General features: G+C 42.6%; 1 protein-coding gene across 1 annotated transcript; it reads right to left on the bottom strand.

Annotated features, from left to right (window-relative positions):
• Window positions 1-1,382: 1,382 nt before the first annotated feature.
• On the bottom strand, window positions 1,383-20,378 carry RSPH9 (radial spoke head component 9). Its single transcript, XM_042874821.1, has 5 exons — window positions 20,140-20,378; window positions 19,804-19,966; window positions 18,744-18,873; window positions 18,028-18,174; window positions 1,383-1,630 (listed from the first exon to the last, which is right to left on the bottom strand). The coding sequence occupies exons 1-5, from the start codon at window positions 20,376-20,378 to the stop codon at window positions 1,470-1,472; spliced, it is 840 nt and encodes a 279-aa protein (XP_042730755.1). The 3' UTR covers window positions 1,383-1,469.
• Between the last annotated feature and the right edge of the window lie 4,010 nt (window positions 20,379-24,388).

The raw sequence follows: 24,388 nt of genomic DNA, 5'->3' as shown, positions 1-24,388 counted from the left end.
GACACTGATGGAAGAAAAAACCTCCTGCAGCACTGTGTTTCCTCAGCAGTAACAAGTTATGTTAATGACTACCAAAGTGAAATATTTTTATAATCTGTACTATCTGTAATTCGCAGCAGAAAACACATGGCAGTGGCAGACAGGCATGTGTATTTCTTACACATCCAGTTCAGTATTCCTACCTTGTGCATCCTTCCTGAATCAAGCAAATACACAATGTTGATATTCTTGACAACTGGACTTGCTTTTTCTCCCTGCAAATGCATTTTCTACATTTTCCATGTCAGTGATGAGGGTCCTTCTCAGGATAGTTTTGGGCTGACAGATGTGCATAATTTTCTACCCTGTAAGTGAAAGGTGGCACCATTTCTGTCCTTATATAATATCTGTATGCAACTTCCACTGATCATTTCTCTTAAGAAGTGCTAATTAAGGGCCTCATATGAAAGGCTTATTAAATTATTAGGGTCATTATTGGTTCCGTTTCTTTGATACTTATCTGAAAGCCACAAATCAACACAGCCTTTTATATGTACTGCTTGCATCAGAATTATCAGTTAATACTTCCTGGTATGGACAGGAACAAAGGATTGGGATAAACCCATGTTACCTGGGAAATCAAATTAGTTTATAATGGTTTTTTGTTTGTTTTTTGCTTCTGTGAAATGCAAGCCCTGAATTTAGCCCCTTGAGCTGGCTAAGATGTTTTGGCTTTGGGAAAGAACCGACACTCTAAAATCTCTGGGCTGGCCATCTCTGTTTTAACGAAGCTTTGAAACCTTCAGCCCTTCAGAAAGGAAAAGATTTTTCTTTCTCCTGTGAACGGAAGTGGATATGTTTTCTAGCCCAGGTAGCTGTGCTCAGTGAGTTGTGCTAACAGAAATGTCACTGGATAAAGCCATAGCTTTGAGGTGAACCTAAATGAGAAAGTTTTGCAAACAACTAGATGATGCCTACAGTGAATTTTTTTCTAAAGTTTTGTGAAATAAGCTGGAAAGACTGCACTAATTTTTGTGAAGCCTAACACCTGAAAAACAAAACACACTCCTGTCTTCATGATCCCTTAGAGTAAGCAACAGCTTTTTACTCTAACTCCAAGGCAAAAACTCTGCTTTCGTTTGGCATTCATGGGTGACAGCAGGCATTCATTGATGTTCCTCCAGATGAGATTTTGTTTAAAGCATCATGTCTCTGTACACAATCAGATGGCCCAGGTTTGATTTCTGACCTAAGACTTTGCCCTTCATGGAAGAAAGTGTCATTTGTTACTAGCTGAAGGATCTGTCGTGACATATTACAGGGTATTTAATCAGGAGGTGAGGATTCATGCTGTGAAGTCCTAGGAAAAAATCAAGGCACAAAACAATCCAGCTCACAGTGCAGAGGTTTCACGCGTTTATTAGAATAAGCTATAAATCTCCCAAATATAAATTCTAAATCTTTTTGAATGATCATCCCAGAGAAGTGTTTCACAGCATGAAAGGCAGATCTAAGTTCTTCTCACCAGTGCCACAGTAGATGTAGCCATATTGCTTGGTCTTTGGGACATGGTAGAATGTCAGTCCAAGCCACAGCAGACTTCTCAACACCACTACAGTGCATCCCTTCTCAAGCTGGACAGTCCAGGAGCCTGTAAGAGAGCATAGCTAATGTGTCACTGCAAATAAGAAAGACTCAATTCCTGGGGCAGGGGAGAAGGACTGCCCAACTATTAAACAGTACATGAAGCTGCATGAATATATTGGAGTTCCTAGCACCCAAAAAGAGGAAAATCAGACCAAAAACCTCAATGTCCTTTCTTCTTTTGGCTGAAATTTCTTCTCAGACTAGTAGCATTAGTAGTGGGAAGAGGAAAGCACTTCAGGGAAGACAGGAACTGACAAAGAGGAAGAAAAGAAAGCTAAAAGCAGGATGCTTCCTATCTCAGAAATTTACAGAAAATGTTAATTCTCTTCACTCTTTTTTGGTTTCATCGTTGACAAGGACGTGCGTAGTAGGGGCAAAGAAATTAGTTTTGGCAATAATTTTGCCTTGGCTTTGCAGAGGAAAGTGTGAAAATGCAATTTCTCCTGGATGCAAGGAGCTCTGAGCCACTGAATATTGTTTTGTGTTTGACACAACAGCCTAGGAACAACGCCAGAGGGAAAGGGGCTAGAGCACCAATTTGGATTCAGTGCTGGGTTAAGAAGCTTCCTGGAGAAGAAAGTAACATCTTCAGTGCCAAATGCCTAGATGCTGCAATATAGGGAAGAAGATTCCTGCTGAATCAACACTCAAAAGCAGAAGCAGCAGACCCAAATAAAAAAAAATTTAAAAAAAAAAAAAGTCAGAGCTGTCTGGACACTACTGCCTAGAGTCAAGTGCTGAGCCTATATGGTGAGCTAAAAATTGCCAACTCAGGAGTAAGCAGAAAGCTCATAATGTAGATAATTCTGGGGTCTTCAGTTTATACTATGACTCATGCTTACTCTTGTCATGGTTAGCTTGGAGAAGGACTTCTGTGATTGCTGCCAGCTGCCAATCCTCCCTCTCCCAGTGACTTCCGACTCTTGGCCAATTGCATCTGATGGAGAGCTGAGGGGCTTAAACATCACAGGATCCTACAAGAGGTCTCCCTGATATATGGTCTAGGAATCCAGGGCTTGACTGCAACTCCTGAAGCTATGTATGTGGTCTGCCAGCAGATGCAGAAAGTACATGCTGTTTGCCTTGCCTGGCAGTCAAAAAGCAGCAGCTAGCTGGGCACTCAGTGTTTGCATGTCTTCAGTCTTTTGCACATTTACAGTACATGTAGTCTCTTACACAACAGTTGATTTCTTGAAGGAGGAAGAACATGACCAGGGATGTTGAAAGCAAATGTATATATGATGTCTGCAGAATGACAAAGGAATAACACAATTCAAAATCCTGTAAGACCAGGTGTCATGTGTTGTTCCAAGCACCTGATACCTGTCCTCTTCATATTTCTGTGCTTTTCAGAAGATTCTTGGACAAGAGTTTTTCCTGTCTTTCAGTAGGAAGTTCCACAGGTATGTTATATCGTAATATGCACAACATAATTCCTGTGTGATCTCTGACCTGGTATCCTTTCAAGTACCGTGTTTAGTTACGTGCAGACATGGAATCAAATGAACCACAAGTACCCCTTCACCTTCTGTGACAGTCAGTGAACTTTCTGATAAACTAACTGTATGGAAGTACAAAGAAGATATTAACAGTCTTTAAAGACTTGGGAGATTTTTGCACTGAAGAGTTTACTTCTGACTCAGTTCCTTGTTTACGCTACAAACAACTGGAACCGCCATAAAGCAAAGCACTCACTATTCAATACAGGGCAGGATCAGTACAGGTGTGTGGCATCTCTGCAAGTTACCACACTGTGGAAGAATTATTGTGCAGGTCTTACTTAAAACATGAATTAGTGTCCCTACAAACAGTTGTTTCATACAAGATAACCCCAAATCTCCCATGCAGCCTCTCCAGTGCCAGTCATTGGGAAACAAACCGCAATGGATCTTTTTCATAGCTGGAATAAATGCACACACTATGGTTCAGCCACCGAGATTACACATTATGACTGACTGAGTCTCCTACAAAATCCACAGGTACCTAAGCAACTTCACTACTTGAATGATGTGGAAGCCCAGGTGAAGAACACTTCCAGAACAAGGCAGATCATCCAGTGACTGAAGCCCATGACTGAAGTTCTACAGCCATCTGCTGTCAAAGCAGAATCTTTCAAACAATTTCTTGAACTTTTCTTCTGTAGTTTTCAGCATTTGCTATCAGCGCTAGCTAGACTACATTTGAGGGTGTTGGATAACTGGAAAACAAATAGATCTGAATGTAATTGTGACAAATAACTTTCAATTTCTCCATGGAACACTGAACTGACTTTTCTTTCAGTGCAGAGTTTTTGCAGATTCAGCCTGCAGAAAAGATCTGCAGCCCTCCATCTAGATACTGGTGGTTCTTGCTGCAGCTTTACGTAGAGGCTTGTAGGGAGGACTGTAAACTGTTGAAAGACTTTCTCTGGCTATGGAATGGAGAACTCCCATTGTCTTTGACTCTGAACCAATCCTCCAAGAAGCAAGTCTGTCCAGGATAGGACTGTATCTTGCCTTGCTGAATGGTGAAAGCCCTTAGGGATCATCTAGTTTGCTAATGCCTCCCAACATAATGGAAGCATCCAGCACCTTCAGTACACGTGATAGCTTATGTACATGTGTATATATGTTCATGTACACAGATGAGTGCTTCGCCCCAAACTATTTGTAGTCAAGAACAAAAAGAAATGCCTGGAGCATGACAAGTGGGGAAGGTGAGAGGGAAGACAGGGATGCTAATGCTCTCAGTTCCTACATTTGGATTCGGGCTTTTTTGTTGGACAAATTCACAGAGAAGATATAGTAAATCAAGTTCTGCTTGATTAAATCCACTTATCTGTGCTCAGGGGAAATGTAGTACATAAATCCATGATCTCCTCAGAACGTGTATCCAGTGTCACACAGGCTTATCAATCTCCCTGGAGTATTCAACAATTAACTCTGCTGATCAAAGGAACTTCCTATACCCCTTCAGACCTGGCAGAAATGGATAGATGTAATGGATGACAGCTTCATACACTTTTATGCTAGATCTCTGAAGGTTGTGATGGACAACCTTTTCCTACCATCAAGCCGCAATCTCTCAAAGGACTCAGATTTGTCATTTCATAAATACAAGACCTTTAGGGAATATTGTTATACTTCACAGCTTTTCTCTGATCCCTGATTCTGCATCTAGTTCTATGCAAATATGGGCAATAAAGTTTTACTGATGCTGCGCAAGTCTTCCTGAAATGAGGATCTGTGCAAAGCAAGCAGCATACTTGAGGCAATCCCAGCTAGACTACTGCAACATACTGAAAGAATGAGAAGTAAAGGCCTGAAGCTCTAATGCCATCTGCACTCAGATCCTGTTTTCAGCCACGGTGGTGACCAGTCATTGAGCTAATATTTATTCTACAGAGCCAAACAGTAGCAGCAATGCCACCTTCCACCTTTTACTAAGCAGATCACTGGGAGATTTCTCTATTGCAGCTGTTCAGTATATTTTTCCAGACTGGACTTCTACAGTGCACAAAACTCATTCAGAAACTGTTGCCTTCCAAGAAGACATCACAATCAAATTCTGGAACCTGCCTTCTTTTTTTGGACCTTTTCTCTAAATGTTAGTTGAATTGCAGTCTGGTATCTCAGTACTGGTTTTTTCCATACCACACCATGTTAGCTGCATTCAAAGAAAGAGTCTAGAAAACAAAGATATTTGAACTCAAAAGGGATGGAGTCGTTCTCCATGAAAGATCCAAGACAACTGCATTCTCTTCCATCACAGCTCCAATCTCATAATCAATCTTTGAACATGATGCTTTGTCAGGACTACTTTTCTTGTAGGAGTTTTAAATAATGATGTCATAAATCCCTCTAAAACTTTTAATCAATAGCTAATGAACAGTATAAAATAATAGCTTAAAATGAATACTCCTTTTTTCTCCTTCAAGGGAAAACTTTTGAAATGCATTCAGTAGCATGGTATTAAAAAGAATCAGGGGAATTATGAAAATTATATGCTTCATTTATCTTCTTTCTTTTTTTAAGCTTCCCTGCTATAATCAGTGGTTCTTACCATTTACTGAGTAAAATCATTACATAGGTAGGTGTAGGTCTGTATTAATATAATGAAGTGGGATGCAGGGTTCAAATCCTTTCTAACACTGGCATATTATTACCCCGTTTCAGGCAAACTGTTTCCTAATGTGAGACTGGGAAGCTCAGAACATCAATCTCTATGGCATACCAAGACATCTAGATAGAAGTTGTTAGGAATTAAAAAAAAAAAAATTAAATATGGAGTTTTTATTTGCATTGGAGGGAATACAACTAGAACTAATAGACTGCAAGTAAGAAGTGGCTTTCCTAGAGTTAAATACTCTAAATATAAGTTAAATACTTACATTTAGAGTTAAATACTGCCTTTAAATAGCATCTGGGTGTGAGGGTGCAGCCTGTCCCTAAACTAAGCAGCAGAGTTAACTTCACTTATGATGCAAAGCCTGATGAGGTGCAGGGAACTCCTAGAGGCCATTGCTCTCACACTAGAGATTTTTTCACAGCAGCACTGTTCTAGTAAGGTTTCTGTTCTTCAAAATATATTCTTTCAAAACAGCAAGTTAGTTCTTAAGCTGCACCCTGCAAATCTGAGACAGCCAAACACTGTTCTGAAACTATTGCCTGCTGCTGCTCCAGAAGGGAAGGGAGGGAGCTGCTGTGTGGGAGGAAAGAGCATGGGAAAAATATCTGCTGGAAGAAGATCTGGAGCTTCCTATTCCCCCTTCGGAGCAGGCTACAGCCTCCACCCCTCCAAACACAGGCAGGAATTCTGAGGAGTTCCTCACATCTTTCCCAAACAAGAAAGTGCTTTGAAGATCCTGATGCTCACCCAGTGTTAAACCACTGCCTTTTTTATGGCCCTTCAACAGCTGCCAGGACACCAGGGCTGAATTTCAAAAATCAACCTCCTTCTCAGCTTCTTCTTCCTCTGCAGTCGCCAATAGAAATCCCTGTCTCATCCCCCATGTCTGTCTCAGCTACGGGCTGAACCTTTTAATTCAGAGGCAAGAGGGTGCACGAAGCATCAGCTTTTAAATAAAAGCCTTTTAAGAGGCCTGTTTGCAGAAGAACTTTCCTGCTGTAACTGGTCCACTTTCAGTATGACCTCTCATAACTTTGCTGCTTTGGAGGTGACTCAGCAGAGCCTCATTTCAGAGTAGGCTTGAGAAGAAACAGCTCTAAAAGCTAGACAGCCTGACACGGGATTCCGTGTAGTGAAAGCTCACACTGGGTTGTAAAACTGACACTATCAATTCTTCAAAGAAGAAAAGGTCTCAAGGGAAAAGCAGCTACGCCGTGGCCACACTTCCCACTGTACACTGCTGCGAGAGCAGGTTATAATGTATCTTGCCACAGTCAATCTTGAGAGAGGGTGAAGTACCGAGTACTGGGTTACTGGACAAATAATAACACTTCGAGAAGGGGAACGTAACAGTTTCCCTTTGCAAAAGCAGCTGCGGGTTGGCTGTGTGACCCCAGGCACTTAACTCTCACAAAGTTATGCTACAACTACAGGATTTAGCTTCTATTTCCCTCCAACTGAAAATCCTACGCTGGGAAGAGCTTCCTACCTCTAATTTGCTGTCTGTAGGGAACAAAGTTTCATTGCAGAGCGGAGCAGCTGTAAGGAAAGGTCACTGTCCTCTGGCTCTCAACAAGTTTCCCCGCACAGACGTTTCACGCAGAGCCTAACAGCATAAGGACACATACAAGCACTATGTGGGGCACAAACTCCATGCCACTTACTGGCTGCAAACTAAATCTTTCATTTGCTTGACACACCACCTGCACCCCATATGTTAACACTGCTGTCAATATTTCCAGTTCCCCATGTAACTATTTAATAATAATTAAATAGAAACACAGACTGGTTGCACATTCACAACTATTTTAAAAAGCTACCAGAGCCAGAAAAGTGGAGCTTAGAAACAGTCAAACACTGCCAGGAGGCTGCTGCATCATCCTAATGGCTGCCACATCTTTGACACACAAATACAACCATTCCCAAACCTCAAAGGAAAATGATCTTACTCCGTAGACTTTTTCTCTTCATTACCCTTCCCCACTTGGAACACCAATGCAGCACAAGTGATTAAGATAGACCTAAGCCTTTTGGTTACACACGAAGTACCTCTTCCTGCTGACAAGGGGGATTCAGAGGTTGCAGCTTTGTCCCAGACTCCCAATATTCAGGTGCCTTATATAGGGTGAAATTTGGCCATACCTAGACATCTGACAGCAGTGCTGCTTAATTCAGCTGAAGCTGCCTCTGCCCTCAAACCTTTATTCCCACCTTCATAACCCCTTCCATCATAAAGACTGCAAAAGCATTTTATTTACTGCTCAGTGAAGCAGGTCAGGGAAACAATCTGGCTGCAAAATAGTGTAGTAAAAAAAGTTTTTTTTCCAGCTGGAACCTGGCTTCTTAGCCAGCAACACTGACAGAAAAGACAGAAAAGAAGGGACAATACACACATAAATGAGAAGCAAAGGATGGTAAGCACTGAAAAAGCTAACACAGAAGCACTGCGCATCTAATTACAGCCTCCTTTTTAGTGCCCTTATTTTGTCCATTAGTTCTAAATCCATTTGATAATTAGAACAGAACTAGAATCCTTTTCTGCTACCAGTTTTGTTTTGTTTTCTTACAATTTTGATGTTTAGAAAAAGATGTAGATTTAAAAGCATCCAGAATAGATTTGGAACGAACTGTACACTAGAGGAAACAGGAAGACAATATACAATCAAAACTTCTAAGGAGCAGGAAAAACTAATTCAAATCCCTTCTGTTAGGATTCTGACAACTGAAATACAGATCACTGTATCTCAAGTCTTCGGCAGTAAATTTAGAAATATCTCAGAGCAGCAAAGCACTCTCCTTCCACAGCACAGGTTTACGCTGGATCCCGTCACACACCATATATCTTGTTCAGCTGGTCGCTGTGGAAACGTTTTTGGAGCGTGCCAGGAGTCACGTAGCATCTACCTGGGGAGCCCCTGCATTAATCCGTCACCTTCGTGGACTTCTGTGAGCCCATTGGTTAGGAGGAAGAAAAAGAAGGAGTCTTTTGCTCCTCCCCTCTCTGAATGAAAGACGCTTCCTCTAAATCTTGCTACAGGATTTCAGGCTCAATACAGCTTCTTTGGGGCTTTTGTCACCAAACAAATGTGATGCCTTTGAAAGAAAGATTAACAGTTTGATGAAAGGATGCAATGGACAGCTTTGTTCTAGCCATCTTCCCCTAGAGCCTTCGGTCACTGTCACTTTCTTACCCAAAGGAGAATATCTGTCTGACTCTCAGAGGAGATTATGACCACCTTGTAAGATCCTGCCTCTCCTGATAACAAAGCACTGGCCACTTTGAGAAGGTGATAATGATGAACAGGGGCTGGATTAGGGGCAAAGAACCTCACATTGATCTCTGAATTCTGAGAGAACACAAAGCACTAAATGCTGGGATTCAGAATCCACTGAATGCTTAGAGCACATCCAATTCACTGTCCTGAAGGAGAGGCAAAACTGCAAATCCTGTCAGTCCCCAAGCTGTACTTCTTACCTCATCATCAAGTTAGCATGTCTAGTTAAAACTATTCTGGATGAAGAATGGATGGCACAGGTAATGGACAGTGGATGTTTTCACACTAGGCTAGATATGAATTCTGGCCCAAATTACCTGAAGAGTTTCTGAGAAGACTGTCCACAGCACAGGATATTTGTGTTAATATTAGAGCTAATTCTGAACACTAAAGATGGCCGAGCATCTTTTAGTACCTATAGTAGCTTAGAAACACGTGCATGCTACAATTGTACATATACCTAAAGATCAGCTGTCCCTCATCCTTTTCCATCAACACACAGCTACACACCTCTTCAGCATGCAGAATTCTAATCCATGTGATATTTGTTTATAGCAAAGCCAGACAATGTCTATTGACTCTCTTCCTGCAGAAGTTCTTGCAGCCAAAGGAGCAGCAAACAGCAGAGGAAAGCCATATGCAATGCTGGCACCAACGTCAGCCAGTGCAGAGGTAGGAACTGCCATTCCTTATGTGGAGCCCCTTCAGAAATAGATCACTCTGAGCAAAAGCTGACCTGCTTAGGGCTCATTCTGACATCCAGTGACAAATGGACCATCCTAGGATTCCCCCTTCATGTAATTTTTCATCATTATCTAGAAAAAAAATGGTTTAGTTCAAGGCTGACTGGTGCAGTGCTCAAAATACAGCTACTGGTTCAGAGGCTTTAGCAGCCTTTTCCTCCTTCAGTTCAGTAAGAAGTTCATCTCCTTTTCACATCCAGTGAACCAAGAACTGAAATAGAAACAGGGTGGGCAATGTTTTCTTTTACTGACGAGGAACAGACTTAAAATACAATCCCTGGAAAGTTGCTATAAAGACCGTGCTTCTGTCCTCATTATTTCACCGCAGCAGTCAGGAGAGTGAAAGACTTCGCCACAGCACAGTTGATGGTCAGCCCTGATCCAGTATAAACTCACTCAAGGCCTCTGACTAAACAAGACCCCTGAAGTGATACAGACCTAGGACCCAAAAGTAGTGAATGCACTGCTTTATTACCAGTAGACGTAAACCCAAAAGAAAACAGACTGCTTTCCAGAAATCAAGGCAGATCATTGACAGCCAACCTAAAGATATAATAGTAGCTGGCTCTGGATTCCTGCTGTGCTGCCACATGAGAGGTTTCAGACTGATACTGAACTCCTGAGCTGGCAGCACCCCACCTTTAGGGAAGGACAGTGTCTTGCTTTGCTCCCAGGTAACTTTCCTGGGTCACTGTGGGAGTGGTTTTAGTAATCACTGAAGGTTTCCCAGACCATACATTACTAGCAAAAATGATCAATGTCTCTCCTTTTGGATGAGGCAAGAAACATGCTTATGTATTTATGCATGTCCACTGCACACCTCTGGTCGTTGACGATACTCAGAATGCTTTTTTTTTTTGGATGAGACAGGGTCTCTTCTTCATAGACAGTTCAGTATGTTTTTAGGCTTTACCCTCTCCCCATTCTGATCCTCTTCTTGGTGCTTTTCTTTCTCATTTTACTTTCCCGTGGTTTTCTTTCCGGCTCAACACTGACAATGCCGGCACCATAGTGCACCCTGCTGGAGCATAACGTCTACAGCTACCCTAGAATTATTTCTAGGGATGGCTGACTTCAGCTTTAACAGAGAAATCCAGGTACTAGCAAAAATAAAAACCATGATTTAATTAATAACTCAGTAAACCAGCTATTCAGTTCTGCTCCTACATCTGAAAATCACCAGCAGTTCTAATCCACACTCATCTATTATACTCCATCTGTACCAGTGTGTTATAAAGCTTGTTTGTCAACACCATTTGTATATATATCAGGTAACTCCAAGCAACACCACTGCCCAGTTTCACAGATTCACTGAGCCTAAGGATCACATCTCCTAAAGGAACAAGGATAGCTGGGAGCCACACTTAGTATTTTGGTTTACATTTTGGCTACCTCTTTTTTTGCCTTGCTAACGTGCAGCATAGTGCTTCTCGTTCACTATGGGTCTTTTCGTTTGGATTTCAGTGAGACAGTTTGAAAAGCCTTGTCCCCGTGTGGCTCTTGGCAAGCTAAGAAGTAAAGTGCTCTTGCTCTCAGCTTTCACAGAGCTGGGGAGGTGCTGCTTATTGTTAAGCAATGAAAGGGGAGGGCTCAGGTCACATCTGTGAAATGTTAGCGGAGAAGGGAGGCTGGGTGAAAGTAGGTGGCCAGCACAGCGCAGCACTTTGCTGGATTTTGCAAGGCCACTGGGGAGATAGGCAGCCATTTGTCTTAGAGCCCTGATAACAGACCGACTTGCTCTCTGCTGGCTAGCTGGGGTTGTAAATACCTCTGCAGACACAGACTCTTCGAATGGCTGGAGACAGAGGCTGATAGGGGATTAATCGCCTGAGGGGGACGGTCCAAAAGGGAGTTAATTAGCTCTGTTAATGCATGGAGATAAAGCAGGTTCATGTCTCCTGGACCTCTTTTGCCCAGCATCTGGGCTTTTTGGGACAGCCAAAATGAAGCTACCAAAATGGCCCTTAAGAGTGGTCAAAAGAAATTCTCCCTCACTTAAAAACACAACCTCTCCATCTTCAAGGGCCCATTATGCCCTATCAGTTTTGCTAAACCGATAAAGAGCGTGCTAATGAAGCTCAGAGGACAGAAGGTTAGTGTTCTAACCCAGGCTACTGTTAAGGAAGTTTACAGAAAGGCTAGTGCCCGAAGTATTCAGTCAAGGAAATAGTCACAAATCACTTTGTCTGTAATGCTCTACGAGGAACACTCCAAAAACAGCACACTGTTGGGTGAAGAAATTAAATATTTTTTCCAGGCAATTCTCCCCCTCCTCTAGCTGAATCTTGAAGCACAGAGCAGATATGGCTCGCTATGATCCATTCTGCCATTATTTACCTTTTTAGAACAATGCTATAAAACTTCTTCCTGCATTGGAGTCAGCAACTACATCTGAGGAAGTCTCAGCTCCTCGGTTCACCCTCCGTGATGGGACAGTGATAAATGGGGAATCACCTCAATATTCTTTTAAGTGCACATAGTTCAGGAAGCAAAGTCAGATGTATTCAGAGTCCTGTGCTTAGGGTCACCGTCTCAAGAACCTACTGTCACCCATGTGTCCCTGACACTGGCGTTGAAAAAGCCAAACACAGTTCTCCATAGCTGTCATCACATTTACAGCCAGGCATGCCAGGAAATCATCTGTTTTGGACACTTACGTACCACTGGCCATCAAATTGAACTCAGTTATCACATCTGGGACTAGTAACTTACATTTTCATTTAGCTAGGACACATCTTGCTAGCAGGTAACCATCTCACTGGTTAGATTTTTACCAAATTTTTCCTTTCAATTTTTTTTTTCTTGGCTATAATTCCCAGCTGCTGGTTCCTGTTAAGGTTTTCTCTGCTGTACTAAATAGAATTCAGTACCCAATACTTAAAATCCATTGAATATTTATGCAGTGTAACACAGTCATTCTCATGTTCTTTTCTGTGAGATAAACAGACTGAATTGTTTATGTCTCTCACCAGCCCCTGAATCATTCTGTGGCTCTTTTCTGCAGCCTCTCCAGTTTTGCAATGTGCAATAATACAGTCCTGATCCCACCAGTAATCTAGCAAAAGTAAAGTCACCTCCCAGTTCCTATTTGCTACACCCTTGTTTATACATCTGCAGATCATATTAGCCTTTCAGGTCTCAACATCAGACTGGGAGCTCACGTTTAGCAGGTTGTGCCTGGATTTCTCCTCAGAGCTACAGCTTCTCAAATACAATTCTCAAAGTCTGACTTGTGCTTCCTGCTCCTGGATATATGATTTTGTAGTTAGCTACATCAAAATATACTTCATTGTAGTAAGCCAGGTTTGCCAGGTCACTGTAACTGTCCCACCTTTGTCATTACTCATCTCTCCACCAGTCCCACATTTCCAGCCCATACGCTGAAGAATATCAGCACTGACACTGGTCCCAGCTGAAGCCCCTTCTGTTCTCTGCCAGGAACACACCCATTCAGTGATTTCTGAATCACAACCAAATCAAAAGCAGTTTAGGGAGTATGTATGCAGTGCTGGAATTAATTAAAGGTTAGCATCAGAATTATGCCAGAAGCCTGCTGAGATAATACGTTCAGGAGTAACTCATTTGGCTCTGCCATTTTCCTTTTTTTGGCCCACAGTAAAGGTTACCTAATTATCTTCTCCCTTAGTCAGAAAACTGTCTGAAATGGTATTTGATTGTCTTCATTTGATACAAGTCCATATTTTTTGTTTCAATCTAAATACAAACACACACACACACAAAAAAAAAACTGTTGAGCATTTCTGTTCTTCCACATTCTTATCAGCCATTTTACCATCACCATATAATGAAAGATACCAGTACTGTTACTCTGTTTTCTTTCCTCTCAATATACTCGAAAAATCCCTTCCTATAGTTTTCAAACTAGACAGCTATGGATTACTCCAGGTTATTCTTCTGGTTTCCTCTGTCATTTTCTACTTGTCATAAATTCCACTTATATAAATCATTAATTGTTCCCACCTTTCTGCATTTCCTTTTATACCGTTTTTCAATTCTAATTCTTCTTTTTACATCACCAGTTACCAGTGAATTGGGTAGGCTTTCTGCCAAAAGTTGCTATTTCTTGACTGGAAGTCACAACTTTCTAACAAACTCTTCTCGAAGAAACTCTATTTCAACTTATTTTTTGTATCTACTTTTTTTTCTCCCCTTTTTCTCTCCTCTGACATAGTTCCCTTCTGCATCAGTGTTTAACAGCGCCCTGTTGGTCTTCCTTATTTCCATTTCAAAGTGTTCTGAGTTGGTAATCTGTCACAAACCTTCAAAGTCAACTTTTTTTTCCTGAAGAGCAGTTCAAAAGTGTCTAAGAACTCAATTCTCTGTCCCCTATTTTACTTCCTCCCCAGCTTTCCATTCAATGCTAGTACCTTGGGCTTTATCCCATCCTTTTCCTACCTCCATACAGAATGTAGCACAGCCTGAGCAAGTACCACGATCACAGTAAATCATCCTTCCTCTTTCACTTTCCCCACCACGCCAGTGCGTGACAATTGACTACTGTTTCATTGCTACACAACATTAGGTCAAGTGAAAATGCTGTAGGCATGCTAGAAATTACTGCTGTTTGCTTTGCTATTATATTACTTACAAGCATATGTAAAACTGCCATAACTCTAGTTCCTGAAATGCTATTGCCCAGGCTGCTGAACTCCCTGCAATAGAAAAGACCATGCTGGCAGTGTGCCAGCAGCTCAAAGGCTACATCTAATTGTGCATAAATTTAAGCAGATTCTCTGCTTAGACTAGAGCAAACAAGCTTATCTTTAATGCAGACATATGGCCAGCAAAACCTACAGATCCCAGCATGCAACATTTTGGCCAGCTGGCCATTTGGATCAAAATGAAGCATTGCATGATCTGATACTGTGGTGACAGAAGATCAGTATCACAGTCCCTCCATGTTCAAAAATCCTGAGTCAGGCCACTCAAATTCATGATTTTTGCTTAAAGAACAGGAAATCTTAAAGGGGGGAAGCAGACTGAATTTGCTTTTAGGATGGTAGTGTTCACATTCTCCCACTTTTCTCTCCATTTATATATATATATGTGTGTGTGTGTGTGTGTGTGTGTATAAATTATTATATATTTTTTAATTTTTTTAAATAAAAACTAAGTCACACAGTCACTTGCCTCAGGGAGCTGAGATACCACGAAAACCAGACAGACTCACAATATGATCAGGAGAGGACCAGCAACATATTCTGAACTCTTTAAGTACACTGATAACCACATAGATAGACAGACAGAATCTGGAACCTGCAATCACCAGAGATATTACTAATAAAGATAAGGGTGGCGGACAGTTTTGTTATAAAACTCCAGTTGTTGCAGTCTTGCACTAAACTCTTTGCTTTTATCATTGCATCCTTTATTCAATCTGGGTTTAACTTCCTTTCTTCCCACCTCTCAGCTGTCATATAAAATCTTCTCTCTGCCTCCAACCTTCCATTCTGTAAGACACCTCTGCTCTCCAAAATGACACGCCATACATTTTATGACAGTTACCTCCTTGACATCTGTCACAGATGCTCAGTCTCCAATTAATAAAGAAAACTGTTCCAACAGAGTTGTTACTTTTAGACAGGGAAAAATCAGCCTTTCATCCCTCAGTCCTGTTCTTTTGGTATTTTAAGAGACTACCGGAATTCTAGCCAATAAAGGTTGGGAACACCACCAAGATGTCACTCACCAACTAGTCTACTTTTTAGATATATACACTGAGGGCAAAAACAATTCTGGTTTCAGGTCACAGTCTATTCTGGAATATTTGGGAACTCCTGCTTTGATTCTGATAACAACTTTTCAAGAAACGGATCCCACCAGAAAAGGCAGGAAAAACCTTCAGATCAAAATGTGGGGATTTGCCAGAGCTGCAAACAACATGTCAAGAAATAGAAAAAGCATTGTCTGCTCTAGGTCAGGACTAACATGCACTGGCAGAGTTGGAAGAAAGTGATCCAAGAATCAGAGTTCAAAAGGCTTGCATTGCGACCAAGAATGAGAGACCTTGGCAGAGCTGTGCTGATAAAAATCAGTGCAAAGCCTGTGTCTGTCCCATGTTCTTTTTCTTTTCCATTATATTTTTGCAAGCAACCAATACTTCAGGCAACCTGAATGCTTGTTAAAGAGGTGGCTTAATCTTTTATTAACGTCAGAGCTCCTATCTGCGTATGACAGAGTGCAATTAGAGAAGCTATATGCTTTGCTGATCCTGTAATCAGTTCTCGTCTTATTTCCTTAGTTTGACAAGCTCGTCCCATCAATCCCCAGGTTCAATCTAAAAAGAGCAGGACAATACAGCCAGAGCTGCAGAGGCACTATGATGAATCTTCTACTCTTCCATTAAGAAGCACTCAGCTACATTTGAGCTCAGGTAGTCTTTCACAGGTAACCTTTTTTGAGGAGACTGAGAACCACATTAAGAGTGACAGGCTCCCAGGAAGAGGGCAAAGGTTCATGCTTATACAAACCTCAGGTTGCCACAAGAAGACAAACATGACAATGACGTGGCTGAGTCTTACTTTCCATCTGCCACTGGGTAAATAAAGCTACAAGTCAAATTTGATTTAAAGACTTCCACGAAACCACCATTTCCATGTCTTCATGACTTGCCAGTTGCCTTGTCCTTTTAACTAGATGGGAAACTGCACTGTGAGATCTCTGATCTTTAGAAGCTGCCATTCTTCATCACAGCTGAAGTTAAACCCAGCTCTCTGATGCAAATTAGCCTTCAGGATCTTAACCCTCAATGCCCATTTTCCAGTGGAAACAGAAAGCACTACAGATTCATCTACTGCTGCATTGGCCTTGTGCCTGCAAATCTCACAAAAGTAAGGAGCACCCCTATCACAAATCCTAGGAAAAGAAAGAGGGGAAAATGTAAATAGTAACAGCACCTGCACTACCATATGAAACTGCAGCTAAGATTTTCTTAGTAAGTATCTAATAGCTAACTCCACTTGCAGTATTCTTTTCGGAGTCTAAAAGGGGCAACTCAGTGAGCCAGTATATGTAAAACATACAGTATCTCAGGACTATACCTCCAAAAAATGACACTACAGCAAGGACACTACCAGTAAGTTGGACAGTTCTCCTTTCAACACTGTTTATGGTCTGAACAGTCAAAAAATGTTCAGAATTCAGGCTGGAACTCACTACTTTCATTCTCTCTTTTTTTTTTTTTTTTTTTTTTTTTGAGAAGGAAAGATTGGACAAATATATGTATATATTATGTATATATTGCCAGTCCTTACAGCCAATTCAGTCTAGCACAGGACAGTTATTATCCTACCCTGCTGCTCCGGGATAGAAATAAAATAGCAAACAATGTCTGATTGTGACTCAACCTAGAGTCTTTTCTAGACAGAGGAGGTAGAAGTACTTGTCCCAGCCCAAAAAGGCATCAAATCAGCAAAAAGCAGTTAGAAACAAATAACAAGTCACTCCCAGTTTACAGACATTCAGCAGTTCTGTACTTAAAAATGTACTACAGTAACAAGGAATGTAACTGCAGACCATATGGGATATATGAAGACTTACTCTCACTCTGAATGAGAAACTAGGTCCTATTTACTGCTCCAGAAGCAAAACAGTAACAGAAATCCAAACTGGTAACACTTCTTCAGAGAAAGATCCCACCAGAGGAATGTCTGAATGAGTTTTTCAGCACATGTATATTTAACAGCTGTCCAGAAGAGTAGAGATGTGATGTGACTATGTTTTTCCTTCTAAACTCTGTAATCCTGCTGGAGGACAGATTATACCCTAATACAGCATTTCTAACAGTTTATCAAAATAAACTTTCGATCCAGTCTCTCAAGGATATAAACTTAGTGTTAATGAAAGACCACTAAAGAAAAGAAGAGCAACGTTGGGTGGGACAGGAGGTGTGAAATACTTCCTGCCGTGTGAATTCCCTGTCAGAGGTGGAGTTATCTCCGCACATAGGGACACCTCTGTCACAGGCTTTACTGAGGTCAGGAGGTGACATAGCACTAAGCCAAGAGCAGGGAAGGCATTCGACCGGTAGTGAGGATGTGACAGCCCTGGTACTCTTACTATTTCAAGTGTTTATAATTGCCTGAAGAAGGAACTAAGTGCAATATTTAGGAAAGATAATGTTCCTTTACAGATTACAGGAGCTTCCTCTAAGCATACCAACTGTACTGTCATTCACACTTTGTCTCCACGGTATTTCTCAGACTATGCAGACCACCTTCCCCTTTCATTGTATCTCCTGATTTTGCTGTCTTTACCTTGTGGGACATCATATTCCAGAGAGTCCAGAAAGTCAGTGGATGGGTCCAAGTCAGCCTTTTCCAGCAGAGTTTTATTCTTCAAGTGAACAGGCTCAGTAAAATGGAAATAGGAACTTAATTTTTTTGCCTCCGTCAAGGAAAGACCTGCAAACAGCCATTCCTCACCATTAATACAGCGTGCAGGGCTGCAGAACATTGCATCACAGACTGTCATATTGTTTCTCTAATGCCTGCAGCATTCTGCAGCAACCTATGACAGGACAGTCATAGGCTTTCCCCAGTTGACTCCCTAGTGCATTGCAAACCATGTTAATTGTGGTCTCAGATAAGTAATGGGTTCTGAGTCACGATCAACTCTGTGCCCATTTGTTACATCCCATTGTGCAGATGGAGAATTAAGTGCAGGTGTAATTGCTAAGCACCCACATAAACTATACATGGACAAATGAAAGTACAGGTTTATTGACTCAGATTCTACTCCCACCTTCCAGTTGAATTGCACACCTGAACATTAATGATTTTATTCACCGCTCTATGAGGTGAATCACAATTGCAGGGGTGGCATTGGTCTGTCTCTTCCCTATTCATCTTACCCAGGGAAAAAAATAAAGCTGAAATCAAAATATCAGCTAGACACAGAGAAAAACTGATCTTCTTCTACAGCCTTTATAATCAAAGTACAGCTGATCCTGATACAGACAATGAAAATTTACCTTCAAAGCTTCTGTTTTCATGCACAGACCCAAGAGGAGTCTTTGTAAGTGCACGTCGGGGGATGATACCAACTGCTCTGTCTATCTGTTCTATCGTAGCTACAAGGCGATTCTCCTCCTTGATTGTGAGCTTTAGAAAAAAAAAAAAAGACGGCAAATTTTAAAGGCAGGGCTTTCCTTGATGATGTTTCTGAAAATAAAGTTGATGTGACAACAGAAACCAAAACAGATTCAGCTTGGAGCCCAACGGCACCACGAGGATCATCATAAATCAGACATTATTTTCATAAGATATGACAAGATATCTTGCTAGCTAGGAACAGTCTAGACTCACCAGAAAATTAACTGTCCCTCCCTTCATTCATCCATTCCTCCCTCTCAGATAAATTACTTGAATAGCTTATTTATCATACTTAGTATGAATGGGTACCTGCAGGTCCTGCATAATGCTTCAGGATCTGTACCAATTGCACATAATAAAGCATAAAGGAGAAATAGTATTTCTCAGACACATCTAAAGGAATAACTGAAGGCAGAGTTCAATCAAGAATCTGTTGCAATGACAGAAAACAGGAAACTGTATGTTCCACCTGATGTGAATAGCGAGATTGCTGAGGGCACACATCTTGGAAGGAGCATTCTGAGAACTAAGAAGAAGCCTCACAGAATCACAGAATGGCCAGGGTTGGAAGGGATCTCAAGGATCATGAATCTCCAACCCCCCTGCCACATGCAGGGCCACCAATCTCCATGTTTAATGCTAAACCAGCCTCAGAAACAGCCTCTCTAAATAGGAGCTACAGACTCCCACAGATCCTCATTTTCCTAACTTTTAGGGTAGCAGTCTGTGGTGTCCAGCTGAAAGCACACAGGATCTGAGGAAAGAGCTGCCCCTCAGTGGGAGATTTTGTCAGCTGGGACACAAATGCCAATTACACACGAGTGGAATCAGGCCATTTCTGTCACCCACCAGCTGTTCATGACAAATGAGGAGCAGTCTGTTTGGTGCGAGGGATACAACTGCAGCAAAGAGAGCTGGGAAGCGTTTTGCTGTATTTACCTCCTTACCCTCATCCAGGAAATTTTCGTCATCTTCTGCGTTTACCTCGGCGTACTCGTACTCAAAAGACGGATCCCCCTGGAAGCGGCCCTTCAGCAGCTCGGCCTGTTCCACCATCTCCTCGGTCGCCGGCGGCAGGAGGCTCCACTCCGCACAGTTCAAGCTGTCAGCCACGGACCCGTGAGACACGGAGCGCAGCCCTCGGGGCACGGCCAGGCTCCCCAACCCCAGCCCCCTTATTCCGAGCCTCCTCGTCCCCCACGCCGCCATCCCGCCTCCCGGGGCCTCGCAGACCTCCCCGTTCCCCGCGCTCCCCTCCGAGCACCTGCGGAGCACCTGTAGAGGCGGCTGCGAGGCGCAGCGAGGTCGGGGCCCAGCCCCTGCGCGATGTAGTAGGTGCCGCGCACGCCCTGGATGCAGCCCCAGAACCAGACCCTCTCGAAGCGGTAGTCGCGCTGCAGGAGCAGCAGCGAGGCCTGCAGCGCCGCCCGATTCTCCAGGCTCAGCCCCGTGTCCCCGCTGGCCGCCAGCTGCAGCGCGGCGGGCAGCGCGGCGGGCAGCGCGGCCGCCTCCATTGCCAACGCGTCGCCGTTGCCGGGCGACCGTCGTTCGGGCGGGACTTCCGCTGGCGGTGAACGTCAATCAAAGACGGAGCCTGAGCGACTCCTCCCCGCTGCCATGGAAACGGCGTGGCCGACGCTGGTGGAAAATGGCGGCGGACACTGGGGAGGTTTAGTGAGCAGGCCGCGACCGGAGAGAAAGTGGGCTCTAGGAGCCTGGGCTGGTCTCGGCAAGCAGGCAGGCGTGGCTGCGGTGGCACTCCCGGCTGTATGGTCCCGTGTAACCATAACCCTGTTCACAACCCGGGGATCCTGACAAGCAGTGCATTAGGAATGCTGGCAGGGGTGGGCAGCATTGCTTTGGTGGTGTGCCGTTCCTCCATTTCGAGAGGCCAGAACACAAAGGTACATCAGAAAACTGGAGGACGTTTCAGTTGCATTGCACCTTAGCTGGGATACCACCATACCCTCATTTCTGTTGGAAACATCAGCAGAAAATACATCTGCATCTCACTACATAGCATCATTTTTACTGACCTCCTTACTCAGCTCATGTATGTCTGTAAGTCAGTGGCTTATGCTCTCATTTCTAGATGACAGTGCTCGTATCGCTGTGTGGGGGCCTATTTTGCTGAATCACACCCAGACAGACATTCAAGAAATAGCTCCCGCCATGCAAATCGTGCAGACCAGCTTAATACAAACTGCAGTAAATAAATAATGAGGTCATGCAGCAGCTTAGACAAATAAAATTTGTTTGATGTCTTAAGAAAGTTTAAAATTTTATATGCACGTTATATAAATATATGTATACACACAAATATCTAAATCCATTGTCACATCGTAAATTCTTGGAGTTGTTTTTCATCCATTTCCTGCTCACATCTAAGGAAAGCACAGCTCTTGGGACTGCTTTCTGGAACAGTTGTCACCTGCTTGTCTGTCAAGTGCGATGTTTAATGACCTACCAGCATGCAATCCGACCCATTTGTTTTACTTAGGTCTCAGAAAAAGCAACTTGCATTCCTGAAGGTTAACCGCCTCTCTTTAACGTGAATCATGCAGAGCATGCAGGAGTGACCACAAACTTTTTGTCCGTGCTGTCACCTACCACCATGCCTTAGCCTGATTTTCCCTATGGGAACAGACATTTTCAATCATTGTAAACTCATTTAATCACAAATGTCTCTAGAACCATTTGTTACACTAATATTTTTTTATATGGCTGGCTGGCTGGCCAGTAACCACTAGAACTGCAAGCCAAACTCATTTCATACACGTCAGAGAGGCAAAATGAGACATAATGAATTTCTGCCACTGTCAACCACAATTGGATTCAAACCATATGCTAGTAGCTGAGAGGCTCTTCAGCTTGTTATGGACCTTCTAAGCCACCCAGTCTCCAGTCTTTGCCTGTCCTGACTGAAGATTATCAAAAAGGAAATCTTTAGCTTAAGGAAATTCTTCCTGGTTCAGTAAAGTCTGGAGGGTAACTGTATTCTGCCTTGCTTTGTCTTGACCCCAATTACTAAACACTGATAAGCATCGGGAAGTAAGTGGTTGTATTATTTAACAAATGAAAGGTCAAAAGCGCTGCTATTCAGCAAGGTCAGAGGTTACCATCACTGTTATTAAACAGTTTGAAAGCAGTTCTCCCATCATTTGCCATCCCAGGTTCAAACAAGCAGCGCAACAATCTGGCAGCCAGGAGGGAAGAAAATAGGTACCAGGCATCATTCAGCTTGGCTCAGGTCAGGCAGCTTTCCACTGATAACCTCCTTCATTGAGGGAAGGTGCTGTATTCCAGTAGTGCACAGCAGTCTCCCATTGGAGCACTGAGCTCTCCTGCCATTGAGCAGACCAGGCATCTATGTACTCGTGTGCCAAACTGCTTCAGCTCCTCCCTCGTCTACTCCGCAGTGCAGCTCTTCAGCTATAGCTGGCACCCTTTTGGCTGAGAAATCAAACTTGGGTTCCCTTGATTCAGATGGAGCTGGAAATACACAGGGAGATTATTCCTCCCAGCTGTGTTGAATATAAAATCTGTTTTTCCTCCCAGTTACCTCAAAACTTAGGCTGTCTCTGGCTTCAGAAACCTTGTGGCTTTGAGTTGTTCCTTTGCATGTAAGTCACTGCTGTGATTTCATCACTGTATAAGGCAAATAGATTAGTAAAAGACAGCAAACAAGAAAACAAAGTATAGAGTCTTTCTTAGGAAGGAAGACATAAGAGATGACTGACTAAAGGAAAGGAGATTTTGGATGACAAACATTTGGAGAAGCTTCAAGAGCTGCAAAGTGAAACCCTGAGCTATGCTGAGCATAAAATACGGCACTGGAGATAGTCAACAGTTTAACAGCAATAGAAGGCACCAGGGGTGTCCTTACTTTTTTCTAACAATGGCTCTTCCCCCTGTTTTTGAGATTGTACTAAATATGGCAAGTCTCTGGGAATACTCTGAGTGGAAACTATTCAAAGAAAATAGATGTAGGTCTTTTGGCTTGTCAAAGCCCAATGTCATTTTCTCCGTTAATGAGGCTGGAGCTCTCTGCTCAGTCTAGTTGGAGAGGAAGGAGTGAAGGCTGCAGCTCAACCACATCTGGAATCACTGCAGAAGCATCCTCAGTAAAAAGTTAACAATAAATTGGGCCAGTAGGTCAGGATGGGAACAGCTGCACGGAGATAAAGAGGAAGTCTATGGGATGACTGTTATAAGCTTTCCCTAGAGATTCTCTTTGGTATAATCCTGGACAGGCAATATGCCCCCCAAAAATAGTTATCCTGCAGTAGTCAGGTTGAGATGGAAATGAGAGACAACAGCTTTGTTGTATTTGTGACATGAAGTTTTCTGTCTATCAGGTTAATTTCATCACTTCCCTAGTAAGCATCTGTCTTCTTGACTGCTCTGGCACATGGTACAGGTAAAGTGTTTCCTGGGTAAAAGCACCAATGTGCTGATTACCTCATTACCTGTGCATCACATAAGTAGGTATGATTCTTCCAGCTGACATTAACTGGACACACACAGCTTTTGTTGTACCCAGTGAAGTGAGGAGCAGCTCTTTTACCTTGTCCCACCAGGCTGACAGTCGAACTGCGTAAATCTGAGAAGGAAAATGCTGTTGAGGAAGCTTGGGTAGAGAAAAATATCACAGTGAGAATCTGGCATGGAACTATAGGTCATGACTGTGGTTGGAATACAGGAGAATTTAATGCATTTTTTAAATATCCACATTTCAAGCTACTCTTCATCCTACTACCCTGGTATAAGGAGTTAATACACTCACAAGAGCTAACACATGATTTATTTTTTTAGATATCCTAAGCAAAGATAGACCTTGTATGAACAACTACCAAATAGTTTTTGTGGTTCCTGGGTTGCAGTCTGCTGCTCTGGTCTTTACAAGTTCAGTTTTTAGGACTCGTGCTCATCTCTTCACCACAAGCTGCAGTTGCTACAGTGAAGATAGTGGCAGGGACCTTAACAATTTAGGCTTTTTGGAGTCAGGACCAAGACCATATATTCCAGAGAGAAGGGAATCAGTAGCCATCAGCAAACACAGTCTTGATATAACCAAGTTTAATCAACCTGTCTTTGGAATAAAGGTCAACAAGTCTGCAGCTTGCAGGTGGCTCCAGATAGAGCTACTCCAGTAATTCAGCACAGAGACAACAAAGACCTGGGTGATTGTGAAAAAAAGCAAACAAGCATTTGGCAAGCTGACAGTGAGAAGAACGCTTCTGGCCTACTGTCTGAGAACTTGGGCCAGAGTAGGGAACTGAATCTGGCTGGACTCTGGGATCAGCAATATTTACTAGGCAGATTTCATTAACTGAAGTTTTCAGAAAACAAGCTTCTAGTAAGCTTTGCTTTTGTTTAGGCAGTGCTTTTTTCCAGTTGGAGATGTATGCATTTCTCCCTTTGTGTGATAGTAAAGGCCAGTGACCTTTCTTCTTGTTACTATCTGTAGTGCTATTTCCAATGCTTTTTTTTTTTTTTTTTTTTTTGTTTTTTTGTTTTTTTT

This window comes from Lagopus leucura, unplaced genomic scaffold (assembly GCF_019238085.1).
Source record: "Lagopus leucura isolate 7727_CA_CO unplaced genomic scaffold, USGS_WTPT01 Super-Scaffold_73, whole genome shotgun sequence".
NCBI lineage: Eukaryota > Metazoa > Chordata > Aves > Galliformes > Phasianidae > Lagopus > Lagopus leucura.
The sequence above is the reverse complement of the archived record's forward strand: the minus strand, read 5'-3'. Positions and strand labels throughout refer to the sequence as shown.

What these genes read in the sequence shown, in the direction of transcription:
- RSPH9 (XM_042874821.1), bottom strand. Translation starts at nt 20,378, where the DNA reads ATGGAGGCGGCCGCGCTGCCCGCCGCGCTGCCCGCCGCGCTGCAGCTG. An exon ending in CCTCGCAGCCGCCTCTACAG is followed by an intron (nt 19,967 to 20,139) that starts GTGCTCCGCAGG and finishes CGTGGCTGACAG; the next exon opens with CTTGAACTGTGCGGAGTGGA. An exon ending in GGAATATGATGTCCCACAAG is followed by an intron (nt 1,631 to 18,027) that starts GTAAAGACAGCA and finishes GCTCTCTTACAG; the next exon opens with GCTCCTGGACTGTCCAGCTT.